The sequence below is a fragment of the Lingula anatina genome, chromosome 6, assembly GCF_051362555.1.
Source record: "Lingula anatina isolate TDL-2025a chromosome 6, LinAna3.0, whole genome shotgun sequence".
Classification (NCBI taxonomy): domain Eukaryota; kingdom Metazoa; phylum Brachiopoda; class Lingulata; order Lingulida; family Lingulidae; genus Lingula; species Lingula anatina.
Genome location: NC_141772.1, coordinates 10,741,447 through 10,753,756, shown reverse-complemented (window position 1 = coordinate 10,753,756; position 12,310 = coordinate 10,741,447). Strand labels below are relative to the sequence as shown.

Here is a 12,310-nt window from a genome sequence, read left to right as displayed (position 1 = left end):
TCACCTGCAAACTAACAAAAAGTGCCTATGTATCCTCCATTATGCATACTACAAGACAAAAGTTATATACTCAAATAAAATTTAAAAAATTTGTGAGGGTGAGTCAAATTCCATGGGGGGAGTCAGATTTTCATTATGAAATTTTGACTGGGGGAGTCAGATTTTCATGGGAGTTAGATTTTCACGTTACACCGGGTTCGAATCCCGGTCGTGCCTGGTGTTTTCTCCCCCTAAATTGCTACACTTCTAACCATTAGGAAGGCCTCTGGTCCTTGACATATTTTGAAGGGACTGGCTTGTCTGCTGAGTAGTATATCGGCATGCTGTCGTGCATATCAGGATCGTGGGCAGTGCATTATTTGGTATATGGCACACCAAGGCATTTAGTGATCACTATCTCACGAGCATCGCTGTTTGCGACCGCACGCACACATTGCGATCGATCGCTATTTGCGAGTGTAATACCTATGCCCACTTGCTATCGCAACGCATTTGCTATCGCAACGATACATGTTATGATGAGACTGATACCATAACTGGTGCATTGGTGAATATTTCTCAGTCTCATCAAAACACACGCGGAGGGAGGCCATAGTGTGGGTGAATGCTTTGTGAGGTTTACCCTCAATTTTGTGTAGAAAGTGAAAAGTTTAATATCAGTATTAACCATCTATGAATTTTCTTAACTAATATTTGGAATTTAAGAATTCTATGCATAACGTTATAAATTACGAAATTTTCATAAGTGTAATTTTTTGTCTTTGATTGATTAATATCTTTAATTCATAGTATTCTTCACGTAAATATTGCGAGTTAATTATAATACGAGGTTTATAAGACGCAGTTTCAGTTTCAGTTTTAGTTTTCTATCAGAATTACCAAATGACTACACTCTACCAGGGCCGCAGTTATTATTGTGGACATTTTTGACTTCATACCAAAATGACTGTCTATTTATCTAGAGACATATCTGTGAATATCTGTGGAAAATCAATCTGTCGTCCTGGTAAATGGTATCAAATCTTAATAACTACATCTTTTATAAAAGCCCTTGTTGTGTTAGATGCTTTTAATGAATTAGACAAGACCAAATGACATGGGCATACACGTAACCTCATATATGTAAGAAAGATTCTTTTGAGTCTAAAGAGAAAGTGAATTCCTAATGTGATATCATATAATGTTAAAAAAGCATCGACTTTGTGTAATAAACTGTGTTGAAACGTTGGTAGTTTATGATTTTTTTCTTCAATAAGCAGCATCGAAATAACAAGAAATAGAAAATAAACATGCAGAACATAAAGAAAAAAACGCAAGGATTTGTTTTAAATACCCAACATGAAAGCTTCTTTAAATTAATTGTTTCAGTCGTTTATGAGTGGTTTAATATGAATATGACGAATAACTGTGAGAAGACGTTAAAAGCTGATGTACATGCCAATGGATTAAATAACATATCGCAAATACCTGCAAAAGTCAGTTTATTAAAAACAAATATAACACATAAAAATTAAATCACCTCACTGCAAAATGGACTTAACCGGTTCTGTAACTTAAAAGTAACTATAAAAATATAAACACCAATCGTATAAATTTAAATGAATTAACATATTTTCTGCTAATCATTAAAGATATCCAGCAAAACACAATAAAGCAAACATGATATACCGCGTTTGAAAAAAGTGTAAAACACAAATAGGGTTTTATATTGTACTTTCAGGACGGAATTATTTCGTCTAGATTATACTCAGCTGGTTTGGCACAGAGAAATATCCAGGAAGTAAATATTCGTCAATCATTTCGTGCCACACGCTAATTTCCATATTGATATCAAATTACTGGTGTGATGACAATGACACAGCATTATGTTAGAAAGCGTACATACGTGTACAATTTAAGTTGTAACAAACTTGCTATTCAAGTGTTGCGTTAATATTAAGTTACCCATTTCAAACCGAAAACAAGGCATGGCATAAACATGTATACTTTACATTTACACTGAACCCGATATAGTATTATTATTCTCCATTCTTGAGATTTGAGTGAATATCACAAAGACTCCTTAGCCTTCCTAATAAAAAACTACTTACACGACAGTACATTATATAAACTTTACAAACATCTGCTCCTTGAGATGAATTAACATCAGACTAGAAAAAAAGTCAGTTCATTTAACTCTGTCAATCGTAGAATAAAAATCAGATCGACGAATAAAAGTATTCAGGAGAATATTCAGTTTCCCCTTGAGTCTGCATTTAGGGATAACTGTTCTCTGGATATAATGTCGCCATCTTCTGGAGAACTGAGCAACCAACCTATATATATATATACTCGTACCTCCCAGACTTGACGGAAGAAAATTAATAAGGAACACCGATAACACACTGAAGACATTCTTCTGGTTTGGGAACAACGGCATTCTGGGTAACCCCCCCCCCCTTTCTGGTAGAGTCCCCTAGCTGTCTATCTCCGTTACATACAGGTCATTCATGTAGTATCCGGGCGCGCTGTATGCTGGGATATTACTGGCAGGTGGCATGGGGGAGGGGGGCGGTGATGGCATAACCGTCGTATGGCTCTTACCACTGGACTTTACTGCCACGCAGGTTATGACAGTTATGATGATCACCAAACAAGCTGCTGCCGCAACCGCGATGGGAATTATCACGTCTAAGCCGAGCCCTGAAATAGTGTAAGTGTTATGGTTAGCTAAAAGAAATAAAACTAGGGAAGTCTTTTTTAATATGGGTACATAAGATTTTTTATACTATAGATCTACTAGTATTTCTTTCGGAAAAAAAAGAAAAGTGTGATGCAGATAAATGATTCTATAAATAAAGCAAAATATCCAAATTGGTGTATGTCTGTGTGTGTGTGTGTGTGTGTGTGTGTGAAAGTGCATGCATGTTCTTGTTTACATGTGTACATGTGTAATTCAAACGCTTTCCGTACCTGTCTCTTGGCAAGTGACGTCAGTTCCATTCCCGCCTCCATTTTGTGAAGAACAACCTACGAAAGGTGACAGAAAATGAGTTTATAAAGAAAGACAAATAGCATGTAAAAAAATCGCCGTATTTCTCGATTTCCATAAACGTCAAACAATACATTTTCAAGGATGTAATTGCAGAAATGTAACCAAAAATCCAAGGGCAACGTCTATCAAACTAGTATATTGACTTACCATCATACTGACATGAGCTGTTCTCGCCGTTCCACCGCCCGCTGGACAGGCATGTTCTACTGGCTGACCCTTGTAAATTATAGCCGTTGTCGCAGGCAAAGGTCACTTCAGCTCCGACCGTGTAACCACTGGTCACATTCTTCTGGCCATTGGGCGGCGTCTCAAGTCGTGGACATAACACAACTGGCAGACAATATAACGGTCAGTATTTCATACATATACAGACAACATGTTGGGAATTTGAATATTTATATTTAAGGTCAGACAAAATATCATACTTAGGTTTTCGAGCCACGGTGCTCTGAAAAAATTTTGGTAGACAAAATATCATTTTGCTCATTGGTTTTATGTTTAGTTTTGAGTGATGAATTTTTTTCCTGAGGGAAAGGAATTTTAAATCCACAGTTTGTGTATTCTTAGTACAAAACTGATAACATTCAGTTTTTTTTTGCTTTAAATTTTCCCACAGATACCAATGAACGTCAAGTGAATTCATATATTTACAAACTGTTAACCAAGGCAGTTAAAATACAGCATAATTACTGCATACCTGGTTCCGTGTCAGTGACAGCTGTATCATAGTCCTCAACACTACTCTTGGTCGCCTGGGCAATGTCGGTGTTTCCGGTTGAGACGTAGTCAAAAATACATTGGTCGTTGTCTCCACAGATAAGAAAGAGTTCGGTGGTGTTTGCTGACGCTAATGAGACCTCGAATAAGGGCACAAAACCGGTATTCTGGTACGTAGAATGACTTGTGCCAACATCGTATGTAAACAAGGAAGTTGCAGAAGTGGTTCTCCCTAAAGGAAATGCATGCATTATAACAATTTTTGTTTCATGAATACTGTGCCAATCAAGAAATGAAACCAAAAATGGTACCTGTAGTTTGAAAACAAGTACCTTTGTAAGATGATATGAAAATATTTGGAAAATCAAAAAGTCTTCTGAGTGTGCCTCCATAAGTTTTTTTCACATTGGTGCATAAAATTTAACGAATCTTATATGACACTTTGGTATGCTGGATTCCTGCACTGTACATAAACAATACCCCATTATTTCATTCGTTCTTTTTAACTATAACATACAAAACTCAACTTACATGTTTCTCCAAAGTTGTAATGAATAATCCTGGTACTCGAATTGTGTTGTAACATGACGCCAGAGGACGCCACCAGATCATCTTCTGAATTGTCATTCCAGGAACCCAATAGCCCCTCTGTCTTATCTGTATTGAAAAAAACAAAAACAAAACAAAACAAAAAAAAAAAAAAAAAAAGAAAAGAAAAAAACAGTCATTCATATTAATTTTGTTAGATGTGGAATCAAAAAAGCGATCTTTTTAGGAATATGACAATATTATGATTATTTGAATAGCAAAATGACACGTGACAAAACAAGCTTCAGATACTTCCTAAAAGAACCTGGCTTTGAACGGCAACATGTTTTGAAGGATTTTTGAACTTGTCATTAGGGCTGCATTGAGTTCTCCGTGCATCATGGACTGATTTTGAAAATAGGAAACAATTATAATGATTTAAACCAAACATACGCTTCATAGACTCAGGTAGGAGCAGCATAAAATTAAAAATCCCCGCTACATGTGTCACAGTGAGGGAGACGCCATCATTGTTAAGGTCCACTTCGGTGACAGACGTGTTCATGTTTCGTTCAATAGTAAGACCTGAAATAAGATAGGATAATTGATAACTAATTTGTAATATATAAACTCCACCTCGTCGTGTTTAACGATCCCCCTCTCCCAATAAAATAAACGTCAATAAGCAAAATTTATTTATATCCTTCTACACATGTACAAATATATATCCATGTACAACGTACCTATGCAACATACTTGACCAATAAGAATTTAAAGATAAATGACATTGTACGGTATGTATGTGAAAAAAGGTAATTTAAAAAAATAAGTTGACATCAAGTCCGAATTATTTTAAATAACAAGAGCGAGAGATAGAGGGAGAGAGATGGTACTTAGTGAAAGGCGCCTCTCGTTGAACGATATATTAAGTCGACTCATCTTTACCCGGGTAATTTGTCACCCTGTCTCCAAGTTCATCAAAATCTATTCTGACTCCGCCAACTAACACGTCGATTACTCTCAGCAAGCTGGTCCTGACTTCCACCGTGCTGCTGTTTGACCCTTTGAACGCAAAAGCAGTCCACCCAGTGGCGATGGGACTACCACCTATGAATAATAAGGAAATCATGCCTTATTGAATGTTAAACTGTGGGACGGATGCCTGTCAGACATTGCTTTTCCGATAAGAAAAGTATTTCTAAAAAATAAATCCTAGGGATTTCACTATCATGGGGTTTTACTGTTGAAAATTAATGCCAATTTCCCTCACTTGTTTCGTCATCAAACAAATGGCAACTACAATGATAATTTACTTCGTTAATAACAATTTTCATCCTGGGGATTTTGGCTCACAGTCCCCACAGTTATTTCCTCCTCAATCAAATGACAACTACAAACATATCGTATTCAAACATTCCCCTACCGCCGGCATTTTGTACTGTCTCCGCTCTGCCCTGCATGGTAAAGGAATCATCGTTCGTCTTCACAAGGGTGTATTCACCAGCTCCATTAAACGTGTACCGCAAACCGTCCAACGTGATGATGTGGGGGTCTCCGTTACCGACAGCTGGAAATTAGGTCTCAAACTTAGACCTAAGGTTGTTTATCTACTAGAACGTAGCTCAGTTTACTAATTCTTGTGCCTACACTGTACAGATTTACCCTAATACGTGTTTCAAGCATATTTTTATTTATGCCCTACCTAGAGGTGATGATTTAGAAAAAAAATATTGAAATAAAAAGGATAACGACCGAACCTAAGAACGATTCACTGCATAAATTTGTGACTCACTGAATTAATTAATAAACTGATTTAAGAAAGGTTAGTATAAAGATTTTACATGGTCTACATCATCATAAGCATTTGGAATTCTTGGCACTAAATACATGCGTTTACGTATGATACCAAATATAAAGAGAAAATCTAAATTGGAGTGTGTAATATTTGGTGTATATTGTTTTACACGCACCTGGTCTTGGTGGGCGGTATCTACTCCCATCATCAGAGGGTCGTCTCTCCATGTACGTGTCCTGACACAGCTGTTCATCTCCCGAGTACTTGCAACAGTGATAATACGGCAGGACGTCTTGTAAAAAATGGTCAAGGTACGGTATGACCACCGTCCCCTGGTCCAAGTTCAAACAGCCCTTGTAGTGGGCTCTGTCCAGTGTACCACCGCCAAGCTGACCATCGGCGACGTTGAGCAAAGATCCTCGTCTACTGTAGCAGCATTGCTGACCGGCGCCAGAGGGACTTAGTATTTTAAAAAATAAAAAAATATAATAAATGGATTTTCATTCCAGGTGAAATGACCCTGTTCTTTACTCCCTGATGATGGTGTTTGACAGTCACAGAAATATTGGAGGTAATACCCACATATTTTATAAGCTCTTGATAAAAAGAAAATAATAATTTAAATTGATACATACAGAGCTAATGAAACTGTTCTCTCAAAAAATATAATGTGAAGAGACAAAAAAGATATTACTAATAGGGCTAGATGTACATTTTATGTAGACATTTCTTAATTGAGCAGAGATCATAAAAACACTAGCTGAACAATTAAAGGTGTTCAGGGCACAATGTTTGCATCCGTAAAACACCGCACTCTACATACATAGTTTGCCTATTGTTCGAGCGCAACAGCACGGTGAGGAGTGCTGGGGAACACGCCTCTTAATACAGGGTAGGACAGAAAAGAACCGCTACAAAACAAAGCAATCCATACCTACAGACATTTGAACGAACACAATGTGACGCCCCAGGATGAAAGCCACAGCTATTTGGGTACCCCATCCTACAAGCGGGGTCCTCGGAGAAGGTACCGCGGTCTCTTATGGCCTGGCGAAGCCTAACAGGGCATGGCGGAAGATCTGTGGGCAACGGCTGTTTGGAATCACTGTCGAACCAAGCCTGACACATCTGTTTGTTCACATCTCTGAACTTCTCCTTCACTTCGCCTTTGATGGCTGTCCATGTTTTTTGCGCTATTTGTTTTGTGTTGAATCTTATTTCGTCCACGGCTGCTGCTAGACCTTCGATGATGCTTCTTTTACGCTGGTACTGTGGATCTTGCTTTATTTTGGTTGCTATGTAGGCATTTATGTACCACTGCAGTACATGGATATCAGACCATATGGCAGCTGTCCTGTTTTGTGTAAAGAGAAATATGTATGAAAGGTCAGTTATTATAGCTCTTAGAGTCTTTCTGTTAGATATAAGAACAAGAATTTATATAAGTGCACGTAAGGTGAAACCAAACACCTTTTTCTAGAGAGAGAGAGAGAGAGAGAGAGAAAGAGAGCAGTTAAATACGCGCTGTAGATTCTGTATTATACTACATTTTGAAAATAAATTTGATAAACCATGCAACCTACGTGTAGTTGGGCCCTGAAGCGGAACCTGCCGGAGTTAACCGAATAGCTCCGAATGTCGCTATATCACCAAAGTTTCCATTTGTGTTGAGGAGGTCGTCTAAGTCTTCAGTACCATTGTTCGCTATATTTGTGGCAATATTGATCCATTTTTCACGAAGCCCCAGACTTTCATCACTGAAATATTATTATTTTATTTTTTTTAATTTAAGACAAACACATTTCATAATTCCAACATTATGCTGAAAGCGTGTTAAAAGGTATTCAAGCTCAAAACATTTATGCTAATAAATTGTCATTTCTAAAGAATAATATATGGACAAGGAAAACTTTGAACTATATATTAAAAGAAAACAGGCGAAATCGATTTTCATAATGAAAATTTCGTAGCAGCCAAATTTCACGTTCATGTTTAATGAGACCCAGTTCCCCAATATAATAAAATATGCGGTTATTTTGAATCTCATTTGTTTACGAATTTCTGTATGAATATCATAATAAATAAATAAATGAATAAATAAATAAACCTGAAAGTAAGCAGGTCCAAGTCCAAAGTCGACGCTACAAGATCCCCTGGGTCCCATTGGATAACATATGGTCCTTTGTCGTCCCACTTTTCCTCATCAACTCTCACAATTTTAGGGTCATCTATCGCATCCATATCTCGAAAAATAATATAATACACCACATTTAACACAGATCTCTTGCTTGAGCTCCCTACAGCATGTACAAGTTTGTTCAAATTTGATCAATTTTGCACTGTGCTGTAATATTGCACATTTAAACCAATGGTTAGGTTATATATATATATTTGTGGTTTAACCTAACTATGTTTTGGCCCTTTTATATATATATATATTGTATACTTCACCTCAGAGCCATAACATAACGAAATGTAAAAAGTGGTTATCGCAACAAGTTGCTTTTCACCATTATTTGCGCATTTTATTAACTATTCATTGTCACCATTTTCTGCCTGACCATGCGGTAGCATTCTGCAAAGACACTCTTATTTTCATGTCAATAAAGCCAAAAACACCCCTTACCTGGAACAAACGCGCTGCCTTCGGTAAAATTTTGCCCTCCATTTTGGGACATTTGCAATAACACCTCCGATTTTCCCGCCTTAAACAATGGCGGCGAATAGCAGGCCATCCTCAGTGTGTTGACAAAGTGACCCGGGACGACAATGTCATCAAACTTGCACAAAAACTGATCCGTAGGGAGAAAGCAAGGGCCAGAGACGAGAATCTCTGTACCTCCCAACGCGTTTCCTGTGACAGGGGAGATCTGTAGCTCAACTAAAAATGTGATTACAAAATAGCCCAGTTAAAATAAAAAAGGCGTAATTGGCGACCATTTTGGATTTTTCATGTTCCCCATGCAGTGGTTTTGTTTAACTTTAGTATGCATGGGGACCTGTATGGTGGAAAAATGAATTCTGTTGCAATTTTGTCCAGGTGCACCCCCTAAATGGCCTGTCTACATGTATCCTGGACTAAAATTAATCAATAAACAGACGCAACATGAAAAGCAATTTAAAAAAGATAAACTACCAGCCTCCTGTTAGTGACACTTACCCCCCATATTGCAGCCACCGGCTTCAACACCGATGTCGTCTACTCGGAATATCCACCGTCCGGGAACGTTGACGTTGGTGGTGGTCTCTACGTCGACGATAGCGGACGTCCTTGATCCAGGCACTGAGAAATACCGAAGACCATCACCTGCATTGAAACCGACCTGAAAAAAATGATTAAGCCTCTATTTGAAGAACATCACAACTAGGCACAAAACGCAAATTTTAACTTATAGAAGCGCCAGGACTACATGTACTCTCTTGTCGCAGGGGTCTCTAGTATGTTATACAATATTGAATGATCAATTCAATAATTTTGTTAGAAATTACTAGCTATCCCTGTGGTCAGAAATTGCTTCTATACTTAATAATAATAATAATAATATTTTAATTCTTGTAATCATTATTTTTTATGTATTGCCCTTTAATCGATTAATCGATGGCCCATATTCTGTTTATTGTGGAAACTTTCTTTTTATTTTTTTTCTTTGGGGACAGCATTTATTTCCAATTATACGTACTTGTGTTTGTACATTTTATTTTATGTTTACAAACGGCCGAATCAATCACATTTGTTTACCATCGTTATAATCATTGTTTTTTTTCTATTTAATAACATTAATAAATATCAATCGATGCTCCACCCACCTGTGCCGGCGTTCCTCCCAGCCCACCGCTGCCACCACTCGCTGTCCCCGTGGTCCAAGTCACTTCCTTGTAGTTAAATATGGCAAACGAGTGGCGGCCATTGGTGACCAAAACCACTTGGAATGTGTTTGTCTGAAAACACCAAAGTGTGAAAAAGTAGAAATATGTGGGTCAGGGATCAGCCATTTCTCATTTTCATTTTGGTATTAGACTAGATCGTGAGCAAAATCTGCAATATCTTTTGAATAATAAAAAGAAAGGTCTTGCAATATACTCTTGTTTCTGCCTATGGAAAAATACTGTGAAAATTGTTGAAAGAAACACGACCATGCATATTTTCGCAACTCGACAATTTGTTGCTTTGTTAATGTGGATTCTATTCGGGGACTGTCTGTCTGTCTTTCTATCTGTAAATTAATCCTTTTTTATTTTATAAATATATTATTAAAATAATATAAACATAAATACTGACGTTAGTGATGGAGCTCCCACCAAAGTAGGTGACGTCATCATAGGTGCAGACGAAGGCCCAGGAAGCCGTGAACTTGGACTGTGACACGAACGCCGCTCTAATGTCACTCGTAGCTCTGTTAAGTATGGACAAATCTGTCGTCTGCCGGTAGAAGACTCTTCCGTGGTTTTCTGTCGTGTCCACGTCTGCCCAGAAGGGGGCGATGAGCCTCCGATTGGAATCCAACGGGAAGGCTTGCGGTGTATACGTAGAGACGGTGCCCAGGAATGACAAGGCGCCATTGGTATTGACCTTATGGTGATGGATAAACAAACAAACAATAACATGAATAAATAAATAAATAAATGAATAAAATAAATAAACCGACAGATTAAAACAAATACAAAACAAAAATAGATGAATGGAGGAATAAATACATAAATTTATATGTACATCAATCATTCAATAGATGAGGATATAGAAATTTAAAATGAAATAAACGATAAATATGTAATAAATGGGCAGACAAACGGATGAAGCAATAAGAGAGAAAATAAAAAAAACAAATAATGAGAAAGATACACTATAAATATAGACAGATAGATAACCGACTGAAAACATTCGCCCATTACACCAGGAACGGAAACAACACAAAGAAACGTTGTAGAGCAGGGATGTAATAAATGATACTCGTAAGCCATCCCTGTTCTCACACTCACATGAATATTTTTAAAAAAATCTTGGAGCAGCACACACTGAACCTGTCGAAAATCTGGGAAATTGATTAAAAAAGATTTAACTGGCCAGCGTATCAGGTCAATAAATGCTGCAAAAATTAAATAAGAGGCCAGCCTTATTAATAAAGTGAAAACACTGTAGAAAATGATAAACATCTGAGGCCTGAATGACTTGTTTACCATTTAGCGAAAAGAATCAAAACCTGCAGGAAATCAAATAAATAAACAAATTAATTAAATTGATAAATAGGTGACACAGTCATAATTTCACGCTTGAGCTATGAATGGATTGTTTTTTTTAGTCTTAATAAAGAAAAATTTCAACTGTGTTAACATATATACCACACAATATATAGCATGCTCCTGCCTAAAATATAATTATAAAAATAAAATAGCAAAATGTCCCCTACTTTAACATTTTGTCATCAGATATTTCCTTTCAATATCTGTAGTTGTAATGCATTTTCTTGTTTCTTATCTTGGGTGCGGTGTCTCTTTCCATAAGAAATCAGGTCAGCGCTAGGTTCAGAATAAATCCCCTTACCGATTTCATCTTCCCACTTACCTACTAGGAGTAAAGAACTTCAACACACACACACACACACACACACACACACTATTCATACCCAATTCGTTTTTTATGTACAATAAAATCTATAAGTATCTACAATAAAACTGTTCGCAGTTAGTTTTACTTTGTTCACTTTTAAGGTCGAAAGTGCATTAATCTGTTTATATACACGTGTATATCATGAAACAAAAGTGACAAAAAGAAGAGAAAAAAATCACCGTGCACCTAGGTTTCTCTTACCAAAGAAATGATAAAATGTTAAACTTACATAAAGTCTGGTGTGAAGTTGGTCAAAGTATGGAAAACCTGTAGAGAGCGTAATGGCGGACGTGCTGCCGTCATCATTCACCGGGGCGGTGGCGTCTCCGTTATTTGTGCCATACGGGTAAAGAATGTTAGTTGTTTGTGCAGATGTTAAACTCCGTCTCCAGTAAAAAAGAAGAAAAATCACGATGGTATACTGCAGGTGCCTCATCGCAAAAGAGAGCATTACAATACATTAACAATGTTTACATACTATCTCCATTTTCCCTGGCAACAACCTGCTTAATCCTATAATTCTATCGTATGTCGTCTTCGTCATTGACGTAATATCGGGTGACTAAAAACATCATAACTTCGTATTGTACCTGGATGATTAACGATCTGTGAAAAGTATTCGCATTTCTTT

General features: G+C 37.2%; 1 protein-coding gene across 1 annotated transcript; it reads right to left on the bottom strand.

Annotated features, from left to right (window-relative positions):
- Window positions 1-1,464: 1,464 nt before the first annotated feature.
- Window positions 1,465-12,232, bottom strand: LOC106179932 (sushi domain-containing protein 2). The gene is made up of 17 exons (XM_013563744.3): window positions 11,909-12,232; window positions 10,354-10,644; window positions 9,882-10,013; window positions 9,235-9,397; window positions 8,701-8,955; window positions 8,182-8,317; window positions 7,658-7,831; window positions 7,009-7,428; window positions 6,250-6,533; window positions 5,703-5,846; window positions 5,225-5,386; window positions 4,733-4,864; window positions 4,283-4,408; window positions 3,732-3,983; window positions 3,182-3,364; window positions 2,953-3,009; window positions 1,465-2,682 (listed from the first exon to the last, which is right to left on the bottom strand). Exons 1-17 carry the CDS (start codon window positions 12,128-12,130, stop codon window positions 2,456-2,458), a joined length of 3,360 nt encoding a protein of 1,119 aa, XP_013419198.2. The 5' UTR covers window positions 12,131-12,232; the 3' UTR covers window positions 1,465-2,455.
- Between the last annotated feature and the right edge of the window lie 78 nt (window positions 12,233-12,310).